The 26,215-nt window shown below is 40.9% G+C and overlaps 1 protein-coding gene across 1 annotated transcript; it reads right to left on the bottom strand.

Annotated features, from left to right (window-relative positions):
- Positions 1-1,372: 1,372 nt before the first annotated feature.
- On the bottom strand, positions 1,373-24,949 carry LOC119421487 (cytochrome P450 2J6). Its single transcript, XM_037688838.1, has 9 exons — positions 24,659-24,949; positions 23,108-23,270; positions 22,833-22,982; positions 10,574-10,734; positions 9,003-9,179; positions 8,658-8,796; positions 3,604-3,791; positions 1,910-2,051; positions 1,373-1,646 (listed from the first exon to the last, which is right to left on the bottom strand). Exons 1-9 carry the CDS (start codon positions 24,857-24,859, stop codon positions 1,471-1,473), a joined length of 1,497 nt encoding a protein of 498 aa, XP_037544766.1. The 5' UTR covers positions 24,860-24,949; the 3' UTR covers positions 1,373-1,470.
- Between the last annotated feature and the right edge of the window lie 1,266 nt (positions 24,950-26,215).

The following is a 26,215-nucleotide window of genomic DNA, read 5'->3' as shown; positions in this document are numbered from 1 at the left end:
ATGAAAGTAACAGAGCTGCTCCAACCTTGAGCGGCGCAATTCTAGAACTCATACCCATCTGCTCACCACAGACTCATGTTCAGGCTGCTGTTGTTATGCCCTATTGTTTTACATTATTAGTGTTTAGTGTATATCTTAGATCTTTTATACTGTTTCTTTTTACACTTTATATTTTTGCTATTTTTGGGTGTAGCTGGGAGCTTGAGTACATAATTTCATTCTATCTCATGTACCACATGTGATGCGAATGACAATAAACTTGACTTGAACTTCAGCAAAATGAATCTGCACACCAAGGAAGGTGAATTAGTTTAGGCCTAACTTGTTCAGACTCATGTTTAGGGGTGAGTGGTGATAACCTACTCTGCTCCAGTGCCAGTTACACACATGGAAGATAGACAAGCGCCGGTCAGAGCCATCAGGTGCCACGTTTAGGAAAAGAAAAGAAGAGGAGAAACGAGCAAGATGCTGCTGTGCCACCTTTTGGAGCATGAAAGGTGTTATGATATGTAGGCTGTAGCCTTTCGCAAGATAGATGGATGGAAGATAGGATTACTGTTAAGTAATAACATAAGACACTAACTGTTCTTTAAGTTTAGCTGCTTACGACGACATATTTGGTTTTCAGCAGAAAATATAGTTTTGAAGATTGGAATTATTTTAAAACTAAACTACTACTGTACACGGGGAAGTAATATTAGGCTATAATTACTAAAGGCAACGATCTTGTGATGTAGCTTGGAGAATGTTAAATAGCAATTAACAGGAACAGGTGCTGATTTGTCTCCTATTCTGAATATTTCACAAATTGGACATATATGTAGGCCTGTTTGCTTTGTCTTAGTTGATATTTGCTTTATCAGTATGACAGTCCCCAAATCACTTCACAGTACTTGTCAAGTTAACCTGCTGTTGGCATTCCAGCCATCCATCCAGCTGTTCATCCATCTGTCCATCTTTCCTTCCGTCCATCCATCCGTCCTTCTGTCTGTTCAGTGATGAATCTGTCTGTGTCTCACCCGCTGTAAATACTAGAGGCCATCAGGGCACTAAAGATCAGTCATTAGGCTGATGGGCCTCCTTTTGCATGTGAACTAGTTCTGGCTGCCAACAGCAGACTGGTTGATCCACAATGAGAAGGCACTATTTATAAGACTGAGTTTGTTGAAGCTCTCAGACTGAAAAAAGTATTTGGGATAGAAGACAAAATATTTCAACAAAAAATAAGCCGTCCAGAGGACCTGACTCAACCTTGTTAGATTTAGCTACCTGGATTATTGAGCGTGCATCATCAGGCCATTAGGTTAGAATAGTTTTAGAACCCAGTCAAAACTACAAAATTAAATCACCTTGATAAGTACAATCCTACAACTAAAAGCAGATGGAGTTTATTTCCCACAGGACTGCATTCAGATCATTTTTTTTTTAAACAAATGTATTGAAAAACAGCAGGATGAGATGATCAGTGGTTTAGCGCGGTACGGCACAAAGGCGGTAAGGTTTGGGACAACAAGTGGCTCCCATTTCAAAGTCCAGACTGGGCTGCTCTCCTGCAGGAGCTGAGAACTTGAACCTCTGAAGGAGGGAGGAGAAAAACAGGAACAACTCCATTTTGGCCAGCTGTTCTCCAAGACACACACGTTTACCTGAGAACATAAAATGAACACACAAAATACATGAAAATTTGTTTGATCATAAAATATTATTAATGTTACGGAACAACTTACACAAAAGAAAATACTGCTCTGACAACAAACTGGGTAAAAAAGATGTCTGTGTTTCTGAAAATGCTAAGTTCAGTAATTACATTAAAACCTCTTTATTCATATATTTTGTTGCAGTTTTTTGTGTGGTTGTTGGTTAAAACAGCACAGAATAAAGTGTAAAGAATTGTAAACAAATCACTGACCAGCAGAAAAAGGAAGAAATGCCTCTCTCCTCCTAAATTTACCATCCGGGTCCAGAAAGTGTTGAGGGTTAAAGGAGTGTGGAGTTTCCCAGATGGACTCATCGTGCAGGACTGAGTGCAGCACAGGGATGACCATCGTGCCCTGAAAAGAAAGTACTTTTTATTTGTTTTGAAAAGTTTTCTCTTATGTCTTTTAACAATTATGAAAGAATGGGTAACTAATTATCTTATATTTATCCAAGCTTGATCTTTATCCAGTTTTATTTAATAGTAAAAGTGATTTCTGGTGTTGTGAAGTTGCTGTTTATCAAGCTGGGGGAAGGTTCTGAGTGTTGTTCGCACCAGACTGGAGTTCAAATTACTCTGCATTCTTGAAGTCTCTGGATGGTGCCCTGGAAGGGTGGAGGAGTGCTGTGGGGTTTTGTTTTATTATTATAAAACTAAAAATTATTATTCATTTTTTTTTTTTTTTTTTCTTGCTCGTGGCGAAGACAAACGTTTTTCCTCTTGCTCCTTCCCCTGCTCTGCTCTTTGCCCTGGGAACCTTTTGAGAGCCTCTTTCTGCGTATCTTCTGAATCGTAAATTATGGAACTGGTCAGCTGGTCTCAACGCAATTGATCAAATTTTCTCAACAAGAAGACAGGGCGATGGAGAGCCCTCTTGCCCTGATGGGACACTTGCAGCTGGATACATGATGGATTCCTGGGGGAAGTGGAAGATCGTGTGTCTGTCCATTCTGTCAGTTGAGGATGCTGAAGGTGTGTACATAATTGGATTTATGATAACAGGATTTATGCTTTGTGGAGTTGGTTACCTGGCATATTGACAAATTCAGAAAACATCGGCAGCTGCTCTGGTCATTGTAAGGCTGCACCGCTTGTGTGAAGGAATGTACCATGCTGTCAACACTCAGACTCAAACACTGTGTGAGCTGAGCCATAAGCTGGACACGATTTCTGCTGAGAATCGCAGGCTACTTGTGGCTCCTGAATTTCGCTGGCGAGAAGGAATAGATCTTGGAGAAGTTGTAAGCTCATCTCGGTATATGTAACCACAAATTTGGCTGTTTAGAGTCGCCACTGAGTTGTACTAGCGAGACTGTAAAGACAGAAAGAAATTAACAGTCTGCCTGACCCAAAACAACTGTTGCTATCTGAATCTGGCTCCCCCGAGTCAGCCTTGGAAGTTGACTATCTCGATTTCTCCTGGATGTTATATGAACAAGATGCTTTTGTTTTACCTTTTTTTGTTTTACCTATTCTTTCCTCATGTTTTCTCTTTTCCTTATCTAAATGAAAGGGCAGCGTTTCCCACGAGGCTGCGGCCTCAGACATCACCGTCTACCCATGCTTGTGTTCTCTTTAGACAGCTGTCTGAAATGCAATTTCATTGTGCTTTTGTGCAATGGCAATAAAGCTGATTCTGATTTTTAGGTGACTTCAATGTCCATGAGAACATTGAAGGAGTCACTGTGAGGGCAGGGATTTGTGATCTGACTCCCTGATCTATCCAAGGGATGTTTTCCCATTGGACTTCTATATCAGGCTTTGGCTGTCCATTTAATACACCAAGTTTGTGTGTATGGTGGTCTATCTGCATTAAGCATCAGGTCTACTTGGTCAATGACCAATTTTAGAATTGTTCCAGTAGTCTTACAGCCCTAAAGTTAATAAATAATAAGTAAAACATTTACCTTTGGAATTGTGTATTTATCCAGGGTAGTGTCTTTGTTCGTCATGTGTGGCACGTTGAGAGGGACAACATTTCCCATTCTTTGTGTCTCATGGATGACTGCATCAGTGTATGGCATGTTTTCTCTGTCATCCAGAGAAGGATGTCTGGATGAACCAATCACAGCATCAATCTCAGCCTGGACCTGCTCTGTACACATTGTAAACAAAACAAAATGTGAGTTTATGTAAAGTGCACACATCGCGTTCTCAAATGTTTGAGTGTGAAGCCCACAGAGGTTTTCACAGACCACAATTCACTTGTCTTTCTTTCCAGGATGTACAATAACAATCAGCGGTTTATGCTGTGGGCTTTGATTATCCAGGAGTATAACCTCAGGATCTGTCATAAAAAGGAGTCAGAGAATGCCCTGGCTGACACGATGTCATGTTCGCTATGACCCCATGTCATCTCTTTGAATGTTCCAAACATTTTGTTTGGACTTGTAGAGGTGTTACATGTGTGAGGGATGTTACATGTCTGGGGGACCATGTGTTTCCCCCTCTTGTTTGTTTTCTCCTTAGATGCAGAACACAGGCTGGTGCCAATTTGGAGGTTTGAACTCGGATTGGATGGAGAGTTGGAAAGGACCAATCAGTAACACACTCTTTGAAGTGAATGGATATTTATAATCCTGATCCTTTCAAAAAGCCTTATATCCCATCTCGATCCATGTTTGTGCATGCATAGACCAAGAAACAATTAGTCAAAGCAGATGACCGCTTGTCCTGAGCCTGGTTCTGCTGGAGGTTTCTTCCTTTTAAAAGGGAGTTTTTCTTTCCACTGTTGCCACTGTGCTTGCTCAGGATGGTAGACTGCAACGAAGCCAAGATTCAACTTATCTGCTGGATTCCTTAGATAGAGAACTTTACTAATTGGCTTTTATGTATGTGAATGTTCCTGTAAAGTGCCCTGAGACAACTTTGTTGTGATTTGGCGCTATATAAATAAACTGAATTGAATTGAATTGAAACAGCAGCTGCAGTAGCTATTTCAACCAGCTTACTTATTATGTTATTTTGAGTAAGAATGATCTTCTTTATATTTTTTTAAGTGATCAAGTTTTCCTCGAGGAACTTAAATAAAACAGCCTGATGCAAGATGGACACCTAAGCTAATTAACCTTAGCAAACACAAAAATGTCCATATTTCAGTATTTTTTTTTAGGATATTAAGCTAAGTTTTTTTTTGTTTTTTTTTTGGACAATAGCTAAACATCATTCAAAAAATATATATATTCCAGGTACTCAAAGATTTGGTAATATCTGTGTCTAAAACTTTGACATTACAAATTGGAGTCAACCCTGTCTATTTGTGAAATATTTCAAGAACTACTGGACTATTTTTTAATCATAAAAATGTTGTGATTGTACATACATCTACAACTGTTTTAACTTACTTCAAGATAAATTCAAAAAAAGTTCAGGACAAAAACAATTGGACTTTATTTGTAACAGAAGATGTTTCACTTCTCATACAAGGAGCTTTCTCAATTCAAAGAAAAAGAGTGTGGGATTTGAGTTATAAAGCTGAGGTAACTAGAAGCATATGCAGATTGTCCTTTCACTCCTCACAATAGGACCCAGACCAGTGGTTATTCCGTATGTTGAGGGAGTATCAGAGAAACTGAGACGTTTATTTTCTAAACATAACGTCCCAGTGGCTTTTAAACGCCAAAATACATTACGGCAAAGACTGGTTCATCCCAAAGATCCAGTCCCCCGGCACAAACAGAGTAATATTGTGTATGCTGTTCAGTGTCAGGAGGGCTGTGATCAGTCTTACATCGGGGAAACTAAACAGCCACTGGCCAAAAGGATGAACCAGCACAGAAGATCAACATCATCAGGCCAGGACTCTGCGGTCTACACTCATCTCCAGGCCAGCGGTCACTCTGTCAGGGATGAAGATGTTCACATCCTGGACAGAGAGGAACGATGCTTTGAGAGAGGAGTAAAGGAGGCCATCTTTGTGAAAAGAAATCGTCCATCATTAAACAGGGGTGGAGGCCTCCGGGTTCAACTGTCCCCCTCTTACAATGCTGTGATTGCTAGTATCACTCAACATCCTGTGAACAGTAAACAGCCATCAGTGTGCTAATGATCCATTGTTAGGCTGATGGTCCTTCTTGACCATGTGATCAGCTGGTTTTGGTTGTCAGCATCAAACTGGTTGATCCACTCTGAGAATGTGCTATTTAAGAGACTGAGCTGAATACAGCACCTCAGACTGAGGAAGTCTTTCGGATGAAAGACGAAACTTTTCTACATTTTTTTGTTTTGTTTGGTTTTTTTGAATGTCCAGAGGACCAGATCGAACTTTCTTAGATTTTTCTACCTGGATTTTTGAGCATGCATCAGGATATCCTCACAATAGGGGTTTGTTAGGGTCTTTGTTAGTATGACTGACAAATGGGCCACTCCGGCCAAGATGGCCATGCTCCCTAGAGCTGCAGCTTCATAGGCTCCCGGTTCCATCCCAGTTTTTAGGAGATCTGAAAGTGTCTCTGTGCCTGACTCTGCAAATTTATGTGTGTGAATTATAGCCAAATTGAACTGATGAGAATAAGAGCGGATTTGCCACAAAATATAGCAGAAATCAGCAACAAACTCAAATCTACGCTCGGCAGAATGCAAATCTTAAAGTCATTTACCTGGAAGCTGCAGCAGAGGTGCTCCAATGGACAGAGGAGGAGACGTTGCTCCCGGCTTAAAAAGCGAGGTCGCTGGGCAGGGGTGATGGTGAGGCTACAAGCTAATGCTAAAGCTGGAAAACTCCTAATACCATATCTCTTTATGTCAAACGCCCACTCATTGGACAACAAGATGGATTTGCTTTGGCTGAGAGTGAATGCATCAGAGATGAGAAAATGTGTGGTGCTTTGCCTCACGGAATCATGGCTTACCAATGAGATGCCAGATTCAGCCTTCTAGCTGGATGACAGACTTTTTTCCAAGCAGACCACTGCAGCAAGCTAATGGGGAAATCGATGGGAGGTGGAGTATGCTTTTACCTGAGTAAAAGTTGGTGCACAAACTGTACGCTGGTAAAAAAAAAGTTCATGCTCCAAGGCTTTGGAGCAGCTAACAGTGAAATGTCAACCACATTATCTACCCCGTGAGTTTACAGTCATGCTCATAACAGTTGTTTACATAGCCCCGGATGCTAATGCTAAGGACGCTCTGTGGGAACTTCATTATCTTTTCAGCTCGCTGCAGAGCAAACACCCTGAGGCTCTTTACAAGGTAGCAGGAGACTTTAATCACATTAATTTAAAAGAATGCCTCCAAAAATTATAGCGGCATGTGGCCATACCCACACATGAAAACAACACGCTGGATCGTGTTTACATGAATGTAAAAGATGCATACAAAGCCGAACCCCGCCCCCACCTAGGACTATCTGATCACATCTCAATATTCCTGGCTCCTGCTTACCTTCCCCCGCTGAGAAGCTCCAGACCGGTACAAAATAAAGTTAAATCTTAGATCCAGAATAGTGGCCCCATACTTAAGGATTGTTTTGAACAAATGAACTGGTCTTCAGAGAAGCTGCTGAATATGGGGGAGCACTAGAGCTGAAGCAATGCACATACTCAGTTCTGGGGTACATTAGTAAATGTGCTGATGATGTCACCACCACCAAATATGTTAAAAGCTACCCGAAAAGGAAGCCTTGGCTGAATGCAGAAGTTCGTACTCTGCTGGAAGCCAGGAACACTGCCGGTCTGGAAACTCACAGGAAATGAGAAGGACAAGGAAAGAGCTGGTTGCTGATATTAAGAGGGCCGAGGCCACATATGCACAGAGGATGCAGGGTCAATTCACTTCACAAGACCCACAGAGCATGTGGAGGGCCATTAAGTGCATAACAGATTATAAAAGCAGAAGTGAACAATGCACTAGAGACCCATCACTGCCTGATGTCCTCAACAGGTTCTATGCACGCTTTGAAGACCCGAACAGACCACTCAGCACCAGACTCACCTCACCACTGGACGAAGAGCATCTCAGCGTGAACTCAGCCGAAGTGAGAAGTACTTTCAGGAGGATTAACCCTCACAAGGCAACCGGCCCAGACAACATCCCCGAGAAGGTGCTGAAAGAATGTGTCGACCAGCTCTGCGATGTACTGGCCGACATCTTTAACTCATCACTTACCCTGGAGACAGTTATCACCTGCTTGACAACTTCCACCATCATCCCAGTCCCAAAGAGCTCGACAGTGACAGTGACTGAATGACAATCGGCCAGTGGCCCTCATCCCAATAGTCTCTAAATGCTTCGAAAAACTAGTTATGACCCACATCAAAGCAACCATCAACATCAACGAGGACCCTCACCAGTACGCATACTACAAGAATCAATCAACAGAGGATGTCATCTCCTCAGTGGTCCACACTGCTCTTACCCACCTGGAGCAGAAGGACTTCTACGTCTGTATGCTCTTTGTGGACGTCACGTCTGCCTTCAACACCATGATCCCCCAAACCCAGATGGACAAACTACTCACACTAGGACTAAGCCCCTCCATTTGCAACTGGGTCCTAGACTTCTTAACAAACAGACCGTAATCAGTGAGGATCCACAACTTCTCCCCCTCCACCATAACCCTCAGCACTGGCTCATGACTGTGCACCTACCCATCAAGCTGTAACATTGTAAAGTTTTCAGATGACCCAGCAGTGGTGGAATGGATCACAAACGATGAGTCCAGCTACAGGCAGGAGGTGGAACAGCTGGAGAGCTGGTGCAAAGAGAATAACTTTCACATCATGTGAAGAAGACGAAGGAGATGGTCGTGGATTTTAGAAGGACAAAACGAATTTTTATATTATATTTTACTTTTAAAAATCTATTTATGGTGACCATTTAATTTGCTTTCTGTCCTATGACCCACAATGGACTTCTGAGCCAAGAACTTGGAACCAGAGTTTTAGTTTATTCAGTTCAGAACTGACCTAAATGAGACAGGTGAAAATATATAGTCATGTTGCATCTTTGCCAATACACACACCTTGTATATGAGGGTAGAGTATCATGTATAATAAACCCCAGAGTAAAGTAGTGGTGTTAGGTTCAGTTCCAGCACCAAACACATCCAGGATGCAGAAAGTCAAATTCTTGAGAAAAAAACTGGACTCTTTGTCTTCACTCTAAAAAAAAGCACAGCAACATGAAAATAATACATAAACAAATAAGTTTAAAAACTGAATTATTTAAATAAAAAAGCATAATTATCTTGCATGTTATATTTGGAATTATTATTGTTAATAATAATAATAATAATAATAATAATAATAATAATTACTATTATTATAAATTAATCATAAAAAATTAACAGCAGTGATAGAACACATACCTTTTCCATTTCTACAAGGAAGTAGTTGATGTAGTCTTTTGGTGATGAAGAGTCAAAGTTCTCCTTGTGCTCTTTAATTCTAATTTCAATAAAGTCAATAATTTTCTGTCTTTTATAGAAAAGCTTTTGATGAGGTCCAGGCAACCAGTTCATCAGCCAAGGAACTGCGCTGTAAATCTACAAAGTAGGGTGATAAGAAAACAGTCAACTGGAGGGACCAACATGACGCTGCTAACACCAATATAACAGTAAAGAATGTATACAGCGTTCTAATTCGAAACTAAATATAGCAATGCTTAATGTCCAACAATCAATTTTTGACAACTTTAAACGGTAAAGTCTCATCTGCCTTTTACATCCCTATGAGCTTTATTTTCATTTCCCTCTTCCTGGAGGGGCCTGACTTGCATTTTACAGCTAGACGGTCTTAACATTTTAGGTGCGCTAAAGTGGTAAGTGTAAACCAGCCACTTGGGAGCAGAAGCCAGTGAATCTCTTGTACTGACCCTAAGCTTGGTTTAATGGTGATGGTTTTGCCAGGAAGCGCATCCAACATAAACCATTTTTCCTAAACTAAAGTGCAAGTTTGTCCAAACAACACTGTATAAGATTGATCATGGCCCGAGTAAACAATGACAGCCACAGTGCAGTTGACAATAAGGGTTTCAGCTGAAATTGAGCTACTGGTAGTAGACGACCATGAGGAGGAAAATTTATAATCAGTAGACAGAAGAAAAAGAGGAAAGTCAAGAGTGTAGGACTGAGGGTAACAACTCTAAATGTAGGGAAAAAGACAGGCAAAGGCAAAAAGATGATTCACATGATGCAGAGAAGGAAGGTAAATATTTTATGTGCGCAACAGATCATGTGAAATGGCAGCAAGAATAAAAGGGGCATTGTTTAGGGTGTTTTACCATGGTGTGGACAGGAAGAGAAAGGAGTAGGGCTAGTTATGAAGAAGGAGTTTGCAAAAAAAAAAAAAAACACATAGCAAAAGTAAAATGTGTGTCAGATAGAGTGATATATCTAAAGTACAAGTAAAAGTTCTGATGACAAATGCTGTCTATGGTTATGCTCCACGAGAGCATGAGATCATCAGAGGTACAGCACAGGTTGAACAATTGGGAGATAAAGTTAGAGAGGCCAAACTGAGATGGTTTGGACATGTCCAGAGGAGGGACAGTGGGTATATTGGTAGAAGGATGTTAGAGATGCAGCTGCCAGGAAAAAAGCCAAAGAGGAAGACCAAAGATGAGTTATATGGATGCAGCCAGAGAGGAAATGGAGGTAGTTGGAGTGAGGACAGAGGATGCAAAGGACAAAATAAGATGGAGGAGGATGACTCACTTCATTACTCCTGAAGAGGAAACAGCAAAAAGAGGAAGAAAAGGAAGGTTTACCATGTTAGGAGCCAAATGAATTGTAAGATATATCATAAAGAGTACACCTGACAACAAATGGAGAATATTTTTAAAGCATTGATATAACAAATTACAGGTTTGACTAAAGTGTTGTGGATGAATTCTGATTCATACTTGATCACTCTTGTGTGTTCAGAGTAGAAGGCTCACCTGTGCCCATATACTGCCTTCTAAGTACAAAATATCACTTAGGGCCTGGAGAACAGCTTGATACTTTTTGTCAGTGTACTCAAATCGTTTTCCAAAAAATAAACAGCTTATAATGTTGGACACAGAGTAATTTATCTGTGTCAGGGCATTAAACGGTTGACCTGTAAAACAAAAACAAAGAAAACAACAACAAATTGTGCGTAAAAATGTGAGATGTATCAAGAAAAGTCATGCAAACTTGACAAATCCTTTAAAAAACGATTTATGTAGAATATTGACTGTGAATACAGTAATATTGAATGTTGACCTCTCACAGGTACTGTAGATCTGCACATGTGTGGTATGTCCTTGGCACGATACCTACCAGCATGTGCCTGTCGAATGTCTCCTGCAGCATGTACATATTAAAGACCATGTTAAGTCCATCCATCCATTATCTTTACCCGCTTATTCCATTTTGGGTCACGGGGGTCGCCGGTGCCCATGTCCAGCAATCACTGTGCAAGGGGCGGGGTACACCCCAGATGGGTCGCAAGTCCATCACAGGGACACATAGAGACAAACGAGACAAACAACCATTCACGCTCTCACTCACACCTAGGGACAATTTAGAGTTACCAATCAGCCTAACATGCATGTTTTTGGTCTGTGGGAGGAAACCGGAGTACCCGGAGAAAACCCACGCATGCACGGAGAGAACATGCAAACTCCACCCAGAAAGGCCCCTGGACCGGGGTTTGAACCAAGGACCTGCTCGCTGAGAGGCAGCAGCTCTACCAGTTGCGCCACCGTGCTGCCCCCCATGTTAAGTCGATCATCTTTATTACCACAACACACAACATGATGTCATAAGTATTGGACTTATATTTTTATATGGACTACTGAGTGTTGTGAGTATTTCAAGAGTCAAGTCAGATTTATTTATAAAGCACATTTAAAACAGAAATAGTTATCAAAGTGCTTAACAAAAAGATCACAGTATCAAATAAAAAGTAACAAGATATAATTACAGCACATGGAATAAAATCTAAAAACACAAAACATAATTAGAAACAATGAAACAGTAAATCAAATCACCTCGTGTCAAATGTCAAGGAATAATAACAAAAAAAGGATAAACACAGTCAGAAAGAATGAAATACAATCAGATCAGATGACTGTGTGTTAAATAGGAATAAAACAAAAAACATAAACATTATCAGAATCAATGAAAAACTAAATCTAAATCTGATCACCCTGTGTTAAATGTCAGTGAGTACAGATGTGTTTTCAGGAGAGTTTAAAAAGCAGGGATTGAAGTGGCCTGCCTAATGTTGATGAGAAGATTGTTCCAGCGCTTAGGGCCCATTACTGAAAACACTCGATCTCCTCTGAGCTTCAACCTGATTTTTGGTACAGCCAAAAGCAGCTGGTCTGATGATGTCTAAGCCAAAGAAGGAGTACAAGTATAAAGAAGATCGGAGAGGTTTGAGGGTGCAAGTCCGTTAATGCACTTGAATGTCAGCAACAGAATTTAAAAAATCAATTATGGCACCTCCTCCCTCGGGACCCTGTCATATGATTTTTCTAAATCCACAAAGAGACAAGGAGTTCTTTCTGACCCTCTCTTTACTTCTTCATCAGCAAATATGAAGCAAAGCAAAGATGGCATCTGTGGTGCTCTTTCTTGGCATAAAACCATACTGCTGCTCGCAAACTGTTACCTCTCATCTAAGTCTAGCTTTCACAATTCTCTCTCAGATCTTCATTGTGTGACTCCATCCATCTGTCCGTCTGTCCATCCGTCCATTATCTTCTGCTTGTTCTGAAGTTGGGTCACAGGGGCAGCAGCCTGAGCTGGGAGGCATAGACATCTCTTTCCATAGTCACCTCTTCCAGCTTATCTGAGAGGAAACCAAGGCATTCCCAGGCCAACTGAGAGACATAGTCTCTCCAGCATGTCCTGGGTCTTCCCTGGGATCTCCTCCCAGTCAGACATGCCTGAAGCACCTCCCTAGGGAGGCGCCCAGGGAGCATTCTTACCAGATGCCTGAACCACCTCAACTGTCTCCTCTCGATATGGAAGGGCAGCAGTTCTACTCCGAGTCTCTCCTGGATAACTAAACTTTCACCCTATCTCTAAGGGAGAGTCCAGCTATCCTGCGGAAGAAACTGATTTCAACCGTCTTTATCAGTGATCTCATTCTTTTGGTCACTACTCAGAGTTCATGACCATAGGTGAGGGTAGGAACCTAGAATGACTGATAAACAGAGAACTTTGCATTACAGCTCAGCTCCCTCTTCACCACAGTGGACTGGTACAGAGTCTGCAATGCTGCTGATGCTGCATCAATCCATCTGCCGATCGCACACTCTATTCTTTCCTCACTCGTGTACAAAACCCATGTGTGACTCATCAAATTAATTCCCCTGTAGTTGCTACAACTCTGTACATTACCCTTGTTCTTAAAAATGGGCACCAGCACACTTCTTCTCCATCCCTCAGGCCTTGTCTCACCCTCAAATATGCCATTGAATATTTGAGTCAAAACTCTCACAGCCATCTCTCCAAGACATTTCTAAACCTCCACTGGTATGTCATCATGTCCTACTGCCTTTGACTTATTGATTATTTTCAGGGAGTTCCAGACTTCACTCTCGCTAATTTTTCCCACTTCCGGTCCACAGTTTCTATGTCCTCTACTCTTCTTTCTTTTTCATTCTCTTCATTCATTAGTTCCTCAAAGTACTCCTACCATCTTTGCATTATATTCTCCTCACTTGTTAGAACATAAAACCAAAGGGAGGCTTTTTTCAAATAGAAAGTCGGTCCCAGCAGTTCTTCCTCCGATTTTATCCTCAAATGGTGTCCCCATTGAGTTTGTTGATTCCTATAAATATTTGGGTATCTTGGTCGACTCACATCTCTCTTTTAAGCTCCATGTGGAAAACTTGATAAAGAAACTGAAAGTTAAACTGGGTTTCTTTTTCAGAAACAAATCCTGTCTAACCCTGAATGCTAGAAAACACCTTGTATCTGTGACTTTCCTTCCCTCAATTGATTATGGTGATATTATTTACATGAACGCTCCTACAAGAACCCTGCAGATGTTGGATGCTGTCTATCATGGTGCACCAAGATTCATAACTGGCTGTGATTATCGTACCCACCACTGCACACTGTATTCACTGGTTAACTGGACATCATTAACTTCACGCAGACTCTCTCACTGGTATATTTTCATCTTTAAATCACTTCTTGGTCTGTTGCCTTCATACATCTCCTCCTACATGTCTCTGCGTGAGTGCAGCTACAGCGTGCGCTCTCAGGACAATATTACCTGCAGTGTTCCCTCAATGAGGACTGAACTAGGCAAAAGGGCCTTCTCCTATTCCGCTCCTGTTTCCTGGAATATCTTACAAAAAGATTTGAAGCTCTCGACCTTGACCTCTCTAAGTGTCTTTAAGAATCTGTTGGACACCTGGCAGGGTCCAATGCAGACATGTTCCTGTTGTTAGTTTTCTACATTTGTCTTGGAATCTAGCTGTTTTTTGTTTTGTTACCTTTTCCTTTTAGCCATCCTATTTGTTAAAAAAAAAAAAACTGTAGTATGCTTTTTTTTAATAACTGTTTATTGTTGTTGCTGTTGTCCATTGTTGTCATCTTTCTTTGTTGAAATCAGGTCTCTCTTGTAAATGAGTCCTCGAGGCTCAATGGGATTTACCTGTCTAAATAAAGGTTGATTGATTACCATTCCCACCTTTAACAAGCCTAACCTACTGCACATCCTTCTTGCCTGATCCCTCTGTCTCGTCAATTGGTACAAGTCCTTCTCACCCTCTTTAGTGTCCAGTCTCCCATACAACTCATCATACGACTTTCACTTTGCCTTAGCTACCTCCCTCTTTGTTCTATGTCCTTTCTCCTTTTATTCCTGTCTTCTCTCTTCAGTCCTCTCACTGTCACATTTTTTCTTGGCTATCCTCTTTCTTTGAATAGCTTCCTGCACGTCACTATCCCATCACCAGGTTTCCTTATCATCCATTCTCTGTCCAGATGACACACCAAGTACCTTTCTACCTGTCTTTCTAATTACTGTTGCTGTAGTAGTCCAGTCATATGGAAGCTCTTTCTTACCACCCAGACCCTTTAACAACTCCTCTCTGTATTTCTCACAACATTCTTCTTTTTTCAGTGTCTACCATTTGATCTTCTTCTCTGATTTTACTCTTCTTCATCTTTACAAAAACAGTCATTCTACACACAACCATCCAATGCTGTCTGGCCATGCTCTCCCCTGCCACAACCTTACAGTCCCCAATCTCCCTCAGGTTTCCTCTTCTACACAGAATGTAGTCGCCCTGCGTACTCCTTCCTCCACTCTTATAGGTCACTCTATGTTCCTCCCTCATTTGGAAATTTGTGTTGACTACTGCCATTTCCATTTTCTTGGCAAAATCCACCACCATCTGTCCTTCCTGGTTTCTTTCCTTGATACCAAACCTACCCATCACTTCCTCATTCCCTCTGTTTCCTTCACCAGCATGTCCATTCAGGTCTGCTCTGATCACCACTCTCTCCTCCCTGGGAATACTCTATCTCATTTCATCCATATCTGTCCAAAATGTATTTTTCTCTTGCACATCACATCCAACATATTGAGCATAACCACTGACAACATTCAGCATCAGACCTACTACTTATATCTTCAGACTCATCACCCTATATTTCATCTTCTTCCTTTGTCTCCTGACATGTTTTCCTCCTCGTGGTCTTCGACTTACAGTAGCACAATTTCCACCGGCACCCTGCTTGTCAACAGCACCGGTGACGGTCGTTGTTAAGCCGAGCCTTGACCGATCCGGTAATGGTTTTGCTTTAATTAACTCAAATTATAGTTTTGGCAAAAGTGTTTTATGTTGAATGCCCTTCCTGACAATCCTCATCATTTGCCCGGGCTTGGGAATGGCACAAGAGATACACTGGCTTGTGTGCCCTATTGGCTGGTTTCATGACCAGCTGAAATATATCAAATGATGATCAAACTGAATTACTGCAATCTTTCAAATATTCAGTCAAATTATGTGATCAATGTACCACACACATCAATACCACATTGGAGATCAAATAATGGTGAATATCCTCCTAGTATCCTGATGCATGCTCAATAATCCAGGTAGAAAAATCTAAGTGTTGGACTGTACAGATCAGGCACGCTTAGCACAGCATGTCAAGTCCAAGACTCGACAACAAAACAAGTTTAATTTACTAATAACTCATCAACAACATCACTATTCCAATAACAACACATTCAGTGTAGGACAACACTCCAGTAGTCAATTACATGCCAGGGAGACAGAAAAGTGGGTGAAGAATTTATCTGACAGACAGCTCACCCAGCCGGAGACAGAGATTCTTGCCAGGGGACTGAACTTTGCGGTTGCACCAAGGACAATTCCTCTGGTGGAGATGATCACAGCTACTGAGTCAGCCATCCGCAACAACAAAATTAAAGAGGCTGAAGCAGAACAGCTCAGAATCAAAGTTTCAGCCTGCCTCAGCAATGCCAAACCACCACCTTCCAACATCAGTAGAGAGGAGAGGGATGCACTCACCACTCTTAGCAAGGACAAAAACATCATCATTCTCCCAGCAGACAAAGGAAGGTGCACAGTGATTTTGAACCAGAAAGACTATCATGAGAAAGTTATGACACTCCTTAGTGACGTAAACACTTATGAACCTCTGAAAAGAGATCCAGGAAGTGGTTACAAGAAGAAATTGATAGATTGCCTGAAAATTTTGGAGCAGGACAAGGCTATTGACCGTTTTCTGTACCACAGACTGTACACAGGTCTGTATGGTTTACCTAAAATCCACAAACAAGGTGTACCTTTAAGACCAATCGTTAGCATGATTAACTCTGTCACTTACAATGTTTCCAAATATCTGGCGTCTGTACTCATCCCTTTAGTTGGCAGCTCAAAACACCACATAAAGAACACCATGGACTTTGTGGATAAGGTGAGGGATGTCATCATGGAGACTGATGAAACAATGGTCTCTTTTGATGTCACATCACTCTTTACGTGCATTCCTGTTGATGATGCAGTAGAGGTGGTCAGTTTAAAATAAAAATCAGACACCACTCTGAGTAGCAGGACCACGCTTTCCACAGAACAACTGTGTCAACTCTTGAAACTGTGCCTGCAGTCAACCTACTTCACATATGGGGAGCAATATTATAGGCAGAAACATGGGTGTGCTATGGGGTCTCCAGTTTCTCCTATTGTTGCCAACCTGTACATGGAGGAGGTAGAAAAGAGAGCCTTGACGTCCTTTTCAGGGACACCACCAAGTCATTGGTTCAGGTATGTTGACGACACCTGGGTTAAAATTAAATCTCAGGAAGTCCAACATTTTACTGACCACATCAACTCTGTGGATAAATACATCAAGTTCACACGAGAAGATGAAAAAAAAAATGGCAAGTTGGCTTTCTTGGACTGTGAGGTCTCAGTCTCTGATAGAGGACATTTGCAAACTGAGGTGTACCGCAAACCCACCCACACAGACCAGTATTTGCAGTTTGACTCCCATCACCCTTTGGAGCACAAGTTAGGAGTCATCAGGACTCTGTATCACAGAGCAGACAGCGTCCCCACTAGCTCAGGAGCCAGGCAGAAGGAGAAATCCCACATAAGACAGGCTCTAGAGCAATGTGGATATCCTAACTGGGCCTTCCTAAAAGCAGAGAAGAAACACAAACAGGACTCCAGTCAGCCAACAGGTGAAAAGGAGGAACCCAGACCCAGACCAGTGGTCATTCCGTATGTTGAGGGAGTATCAGAGAAACTGAGACGTTTATTTTCTAAACATAACGTCCCAGTGGCTTTTAAACGCCAAAATACATTACGGCAAAGACTAGTTCATCCCAAAGATCCAGTCCCCCGGCACAAACAGAGTAATGTTGTGTATGCTGTTCAGTGTCAGGAGGGCTGTGATCAGTCTTACATCGGGGAAACAAAACAGCCACTGGCCAAAAGGATGGCCCAGCACAGAAGATCAACATCATCAGGCCAGGACTCTGCGGTCTACACTCATCTCCAGGCCAGCGGTCACTCTTTCAGGGATGAAGATGTGCACATCCTGGACAGAGGAACGATGGTTTGAGAGAGGAGTAAAGGAGGCCATCTTTGTGAAAAGAAACCGTCCATCATTAAACAGGGGTGGAGGCCTACGTGTTCAATTGTCCCCCTCTTACAATGCTGTGATTGCTAGTATCACTCAGCCCTCTGTGAATAGTAAACAGCCATCAGTGTGCTAATGATCCATTGTTAGGCTGATGGTCCTTCTTGAGCATGTGATCAGCTGGTTTTGGTTGTCAGCAGCAAAACTGGTTGATCCACTCTGAGAAGGTGCTATTTAAGAGACTGAGCTGAAAACAGCACCTCAGACTGAAGAAGTCTCTTGGACGAGAGACGAAACGTTTCTACATTTTTTGTTGTTTTGCTTTGTTTTTTTGAATGTCCAGAGGACCAGATTTAACTTTTTTAGATATCCTCCTAGTATTTCTAATCTCTGTACTTGGGGTTGGGTTTACTGATATGACCTGAACAGGTTCTGTAAAGACCTTCATTTACCTTCACATATTGGTCAGAGACTGAAGCTCGAGCCATAGGACACTCAGAGTCCATGTTCTGAGCAGTGTTTCCCTGTCTGGTGAGTGTAACACACCTTGCTTGGTCAGGCCTTTGTCCTGATACGAGTCTTGTGGATGGAAGTGAGTCAGAGCAGGTTCAGCAATGGGTATGATGTGTCTGCTGTTTCTTCAGTATGTTTGTGAGATTTCTCCATGAGACTGTCAGCACTACAGACAGCTCTCTTTGCTAATCCGTTAGATTGGGGATGTTAAGGAATGCTTGTTAGATGAGTGACGTCCCACTGTTTTGCAAACAATGACTTATAAGTCATTGTCTATATGAGAGTGTGAGATGCTCCGTGAACTAAGTGATGTTTCAGTTTACCAATTACTGTTGCTGAGGAGAGATTGCATAACAGATCAATCTCAAACCAACCTGAGAATGAATCTGCTAGTACTGGGTACTGCTGATTGTGCCAGTCAAAGATATCTGCTGCTAAAGTTGACCAGGGCAGCTCCGGAACAGGGTACAAGTGAAGCAGCTCATTTTGTAGATGTGGTTTTCTACTGTTGGACACTGAGCATGCCTGCACTTCCACTTCAGTATCTTTTGTCACTGTTGGCCAAAGCACAATGCCTCTTGCTCTTCATTTTGTGGCCTCTGCACCTGGGTGGCTTCTGTGTATAATGCTTGAGTACATCTTTTTTAAAGATGTAGGGATCACAGGTTTCTATCCTTTCATCATAATGTCATTGTCAACAGTAAGTTAATCTCTGAAAGGAAAGTAGGGACGCACTACAAGCGGAAGATTGTGCTGTTTGTTTGGCCAGTCGCATCTGATAATGTTGCTAATTATTTGGAGAGTGTGGTCAGCAGCAGTGTACTCTTTTAGTTCCTGCAAATGAGCAGATGGCACGCAACAGATTGACATTACATCAAAATCATCCAATTTGTCTACTAGTTGAGTTGTGGTGTTCCTATAGGAGCACTCAACAAAGTGTCAGGCAAGTGCATTTGTTTTCCACTTTTGTATACAAGAGTGATGCTATACTTTAGAAGCATTAGCATCATGCACTTCAGTCTAGCCAGTGGTACATGGATGGACTTTTTGATAATTGTCACCAGAGGTTGGTGGTCAATCTTGATAGTGATTGATTTGCCATAGATGTAACTGTGAAACTTTGAGCATGTGAACATAACTGCTAACAGCTCTTTTTCTATTTGGAACAGCTCTTTTTCTATTTGGGCATAAGGGTGCATGAGGCATAGGCAACAGGCTTGCCTTCCTTCAGACATGCTGCTCTAAGTCCATTTTATGAAAGTACAACTGAGTGTGACAGGCTTGTGAACATCATAGTATTATAGTACTGGTGGGTTTGACATGTGCTCCTTTAGCGTGTTGAAAGCATGTTGCTGTTGTTTGTGCCACAACCACTTGCTGTCCTTATGTGTGAGTTGTTGAGTGGAATAGTGATTTCATTGTACTTGGGGATAAATTTCCCAAGCTAATTGACCATACCAAGAAATACAGTATTTGCAGGTCTGGAATGTTGGTTGAGACAAGCATGTCACTGTTTTGGTCTAAAATGAATCTGCTTTTAAACCCTGGGCAGAAGACATGGACAATGTAACTGACCTAGTTCAGCCTGAACTTGCATGTGAGAGGGTTGTCTCAAGTTGACCTGTCTGGCTCTGTTAAGTACTTTTCTCAGATTAGCATCATGCTCCTCAATGTATTTCCCTCCGTTAAGTATATCATCCACAGTGATTGTGTAGAGGTAGCCGGTGAAGATCTGCTCCATGGAGTGATGGAGCACATCACTGGCAGAGAAGATTCCAAACAGCATCCGCAAGAACCTGTAATGACCAAAACAGGAGCTGAAAGTGGTTAGCATCAAGGAGTTGTGGTCTAGGGTAACACGATTCTGGTTGTTTGATTGAATCCACATGCAGGCTGAGACAGGAGACTTGGAAGTAAAATAATAATAACTTTATTTTACAAATAACAAAAACAAAGTGCTGATGGGGAAGAAAAAAGTTATGTTTGAGGGTGGTGAGGACATGCAGAACAGCACCATGAAACCATTGAAGGATAATGTCCAGACACAGGAGGAGTGAAAAGACAGAATATATACAGAGACTAATGAGAACCTGATGATGAACACCTGGGGTGATTAGAGACTGAGACAGGTGTGACAGAGACTGAACACAAGGGTGAGAAACACATGGATGTGCATGAAAAGACAGAACACACAGAAACCCCACATAGAGAGACTCACCAGAATGAGTTCTTTGCATCTAGAACTGACAAAACTGCGGCATTAGACATTTGTGATGTAACGCTATCCACTGTGCGCATTGGGTGATGTAGTCTTTTCAGAGCCATGTTTAAGTCCTTAGGATTGATGCAGATTCTGATTTCCTTTTTGTCCTTTTTGTTGGTAGCAACCATAGAGGATAATCAGCCAGTGGGCACTGAGATTGGAGCGATGACACCAGCTCTTGCATTCTGTCCAGTTCAGCTTTGTCTTGGTCTTTCATAGTGACAGGAATGTGATGTGCAGGTGAATCATAGGTCTCACTTTCGGATCAAATGCCATGGAATATAACTGGTAGTTTTCCTAGCTCATCTGTGAAATGTCACCATATTCACTTTTGATTTTCTTAATGAAATCCTGAACTGTGGACTTGATCACTTGATGAACTTCTTTACTGAGAGATATGAGTCCCATCTGTAATGAAGCAATGAGTCCAAACAATGGCAGTACATTTTCATTCATAACGAAGAACGGCAGAGTATAGCATTTGGCCCCTAGGTGACAACATAAGTTAACAAATCCTAGTCTGTTTCTTACTACCACTATATGCAACAAGGTTAGTATGTTTGCTGCATGGCTGTATTTGTTAATCTCTTTTCACTTTTTTCAAAGTCTTTGCTGAGAGGACATTACATTTAGCACCCATGTCCACTTTCATTTAAACTGTATTGCCATTAATCAGTAAGGTAGTGAAAGCCTCTTCCTTTTCCTGTGTTTGTGCACAGGCTGAATCTACTGTTATGTCCAGTGTTATGCCGTTGACATAGTATGTCTCATTATCATGGTCCTCTTTTAGATCCATATCCACCTGGTGGACTGACTTTCTATGTCTTGGCCTGTCAAACTGAGGTTTGGATTTGCAACACTTTCTGAAGAGGTTCATTTTCCTGCATGCATTACACTGTTGACCATAAGCTGTGCATTTGTTTCTCTTTGCCTCATGACTACTACCACAATTATTACAGACAGTAATGAGCTGTGATGTGTTGGTTTACTGTTAAACTTGGCCTTTGTTTCTTCTCACATCTGATTTGAACATAATCTACATTTGTAACAGAGCTGTGTGGGGACATTAGCGTTTTATTATGCTCTTCAGTCATTTTGTGAATCTGACTCATTGAAATGGTGTCAGGGTTTGGTGGACAGGAACGAACCCAGTAGTGCAGACAGGACTCAACTCGGCAGATTACAAAACCAAATACTTTAATGATGAGTAAAAAGCAACAAAATAATAAGCTGACGAGGCAGCAACACTTACATAAATTAGTAGACTCAGGAGGGATACTCAAACGGGACTCAGGAAGCTCAGGAAAACTCAGGAGACACAGGAGAACACAGAAGACCCAAACGAATACGACGCGACGAGGAACAAGACAGAACAGACAGCTTTTATACAAGGACAAAACGAGACGTGATTACAAACAGCTGTGACAAGACAAGGGTGACACCAATTAAACTGAAGAGAACACACAAGGGAAACACAGACACAAACCGAGTCCACCAAATGGTACCATCCTTACAAATGACCTTAGCTAAAGTTAAACCACTGTCACGTAACAGAACCTTTCTGAGGTGGTCGTTATTTATGTCACAGACAATTCTATCTCTGATAAGTTCTTCATAAATTTAAGATAAGATAAGAACTTTATTGATCCCTCAGCAAATTATTGTGCCAGGGTTTCAATAAAAAAGAACATGCACAAGGAATCACAAAATATATAAAAATAATACAGAATATCAAAATAACAGAGAGGTACAAAAATACATTAAAGTGTTTATTGTAGTGCTGTATTAATTTTTATTGTCCTGTGTGTAGAAAGTGTAGAAGTTGAAAAGTTTGATGGCCACAAGGAGGAAGGACTTCCTGTGACGCTTTGTGGATCACCTTGGTGGTCTCAGTCTATGATGCAATGGCTTACTGTACTTCCTAATTTGATTTAGAAATGAACTTGTCTCCGGTGAGAAAGTCATTAAAAAAGTCAGGTTCAGAAGCAGGTTCAACCCAGAGGCTGTGAAGCTCATGAATTTAGGATTTTATGCTGCCTTCTGCACTTTAATGTTGTGTTTTATTGTTCATACAGTTTTTTTTATTGCTGTTTGTTTTTAAGTATATGTTTAAATAGGAAGATTTTAGGTTGTGGAACTTATTTATTGATGTTTTTTAGGTTATTTATTGTCAGGAATTTTTAACATTGGTACCTGGGGAAAATATTTCCCCATGTTTTTAACATGTTGAATGAAGAAAAAACATGATAAGTGGATAAAAAAAAAAAAATATGTGTCAGTATAAAAATGGGTATAGTGGAATTTTTCTGTACCTTTATGATCTGCAAAAGCTTCAGTGAGATACTGGCACTCCTGCTGGATAGAAAGCTCCAAATCCTTTTTTCCCAGACCAAGATTTCTCAGAGTTTGAAGAGCAAATTTTCTCTGCTGCCTCCATAGATAACCATTTGATGTTACAATACCTTTTAGAGGAAACAAAACAATGTGTCAATGTGTTGTAAATCTTTATATACATATACCACAAAAAATTGATGATGATGGATTTTTAGACACTAGTTTCCAAATTTAAAAAAGGAACAAACACCACCTGTATTATTATATACTTTCTGAAACGTTGGCAAGATTGGCCGGTCTGCGTAGTCTTCTCCTTTTTGGACAAGCGCCTCCTTCACATGCTTGTAGCCAATAATAATCACCGTCCTACCTCCAAAGAGGCGAAGGCTGAAAACCTTCCCATATATCTCTGCAAACTGAACAAAGACAATGAATTTGTATTCCTCCATGTCAAAGAGTGCATTTTAGTAAAAATGAGCTTGTTAAAGTGAACTGGTACACTTATGTAATGCACCAAAATGATTTTATATCAATTACTTTTTTTTCAGCAGTAGTCATAGCAATCAATATGTGGTCTGTCTAACTACAAGTATTTCATAAAATAATATTTTTCCTTCATTTATTGAAAAACTGTTATTATACCAAAGTTCATGCTCAGTAATTCAGGTATAAAATCCAACAATGTCAGGTCATCTCAACGTTTTTTTTTCTCCTTTTTTCTGATATTATCCTAATTTATATGTTAAAATATGCATACTGTGTCACTATGGTCAATGCACACCTTGTGGTGTCTCTGGGCAGCACACATCATCCTCAAAATGCCCCCCGGGTGCTTTCAATAGCTGCCCATTGCACCACCTGGTGGTGGATGGGCTAAATGCTAATTTTGCCATTTTGCCACATACAGTGATGAAATTGTGATGACATTATTATTAATATATGGCAAAACTGTCCTAAAAATTATGACATTGTAAAATACTGAAAAAGAGCATTTTTTAAGTCCAACATCTACCATCATAGTTCCAAGTGCTCTTAAGGAATAATCACTGTTGTAGGATACAATGGTTATATGTATTTTTTTTTTTGTATTCAGACCACTCAAGGGTAAAGAAAGAAAGAAAAAAAAACAGTCAAGGAAACACCTGAGCACACTTTTGATGACTACCAAAGGCTGATGCCAGGGATCAGACACACGCAGGCATGTGACACTTGGTGCACTTTTACTCTTTTTCCTTTTCAAAAACAAATTATGGACCTCAAGGTTCACGGTGACTTTATTGTCATTCGTATCACATGTGGTACATGAGGTGGAATGAAACTGTGTACTCAAGGTCCCAGTTACACTCAAAATACAAAATATAAAAAAAGAAACAGTACACAAGGATCTAAGGATTTCGTCATCCTCGTCAAAGTCCTCACTCTGTCTCAAGGTTCATTCACAAGACACCCAAGTCAGGGACTGAGAAGTGTTCTGGCCACTTCAGTCCGTTAAGAAAAACCCATGGGTGGTTGAGGGGATTTGAGACAGTCCATCTCTAATGCGCCTCTGCTTACAAGCGAGGTAGTAACAGGCTGTAGGACATGGAAAATATAATACTGTATACACCAGTGGAGCTGCAGCTCTGTAATGTGATGTGATTCCATTTGCTCTGCCTTTATTGTTTTCCTGTCTCCAAACCTGAATATTCAGTCTTTATATACACTGCCCCATGAAAGTGACTTTCCTGTTCTACAACATCAGATTTGTCATATTTTAATTCAGATTTTAAACGTATAAACATGATAATACTCTTTTTATTTCTACCTCAGAAAACTGCAGGTGGAGTCTGGAAGGTTGGATTCGATGAAGGTCACCGATGACAGGAAGAGCCCACGGTCCTGGAGGAAAGTTTCTTGGAGCTCGATTCTTCAAAAAAGTGCTCACAAGCAGGAAAATGAATAAAATTATTGCAATGCTTCTGCCATCTATCCAGTCTAATCCCAGAGTATCAAACACAGTCCTCATTTCTTCTCTTTTTTATACAGCTGTTTAAAATGGTTTTTACTTCACGTTAACTAATTCAAATGGTGTCACCAGACTGAGTCAGATGTTTTCTTTCTCGGTCTTATGTGTGCACAACAAAACCAAATCAGGAAGAGAAGATAACGGTCACCAATCAGGACTTCAGAGCTCAGATTTTATGTAACTTAATGATAAGAATGGACAGAATGGAGATGAGTCTTTAAAACATAATGACAAACAAAATCCTAAACACATCTAAGTTCCTGGTTTTAATGGGATTAAACACTTTAAAGACTACAGCAAGTTTCACTTTTCATAAACATGAACCAGATTCACCTCACTCCTTATTTAGAACCAATATTTTCAATGTTAAAAAAAAACCTGTGATACTAGAAAATACTTTTTATTGTTTGCAATTATTTTTGATTCTAAATTACAACACATGTCAACTGTAGTATTTTTTTTTCTAATGTTAAAATAGTGCTGAGGATGTTTATTGTTAGACTCCCAGTACATATATTTAAGTGTTTTTAAATAACAGAAGACACCAAAGTTTGAGTTTTTTTTTAGGGCGAAACTGTTCAGTGATTTGTAGACATACATGAGTATTTTGAACTGGATTCGAAAGTGAACTGGTAACCAGTGTAGTGAGGCCAAAACTGGTGTAATGTGCTCTCTTTTGCCTGTACTGGTTAAAAATTGGGCTGCTGCATTCTGGACCAGTTGTAGTCGTGCAATGGAGGTCTGACTGATACCAAACAGGAGCGAATTGCAGTAATCAAGCCTAGATGTAATGAATGCATGTATTACTGTCTCCAGGTTATTTTTGGACAATATGGGCTTCAGTTTAGACAGCCGCCTCAGTTGGAAGAAGCATGATTTAACAATCATGTTTACATGATTGTTAAGCTTCAGGGAAGGGTCCATCATCACTCCCAGATTAGTGACTCTGTTTTTCTGACAGGGTTAGAGCGGAAAGATCGATGCAGTGGTTTGTGATCGTGTCATTGGGAGGGAACAACATGACTTCAGACTTCTTTTCATTGAAACTTAAGAAGTTTAAAGTCATCCAGTCCCTGATGTCAGCCAGGCAGTTGAGCAGAGGTTGAATAGAGCATGTACCATTGTGTCTTAGGGGGAAGTAAATTTGACAGTCATTGGCATAGAAGTGAAAGGGCATGTTGTGTTTCTGGAAAATGGCACCAAGCGGCAGCAGGTATAAAGAGAATAGGAGGGGACCCAGGATGAACCCCTGCGGAACCCCCCATTTATGTAACGAACCCCGTATAATGGACCAAAATCACCACCACAAAAAATCAATTAAATAAAGTTTATTAACTGATGAAACGGCAGGGCGGA

The sequence above is a fragment of the Nematolebias whitei genome, chromosome 15 (assembly GCF_014905685.2).
Source record: "Nematolebias whitei isolate Nwh7 chromosome 15, NemWhi1, whole genome shotgun sequence".
Classification (NCBI taxonomy): Eukaryota; Metazoa; Chordata; class Actinopteri; order Cyprinodontiformes; family Rivulidae; genus Nematolebias; species Nematolebias whitei.
This window is presented reverse-complemented; position numbering and strand designations above follow the sequence as displayed.

Bases quoted from the DNA above. Each gene is read 5' to 3' on its own strand.
- LOC119421487 (XM_037688838.1), bottom strand. From the start codon at position 24,859: ATGAGGACTGTGTTTGATACTCTGGGATTAGACTGGATAGATGGCAGA. The intron at 23,271-24,658 runs GTAGAAATAAAA...GTCTTTGTTCAG, and splicing joins TCCACCTGCAGTTTTCTGAG to TTTGCAGAGATATATGGGAA. The intron at 3,792-8,657 runs GTGTGTGTATTG...CAATGTGTACAG, and splicing joins ACTCTACCCTCATATACAAG to AGCAGGTCCAGGCTGAGATT.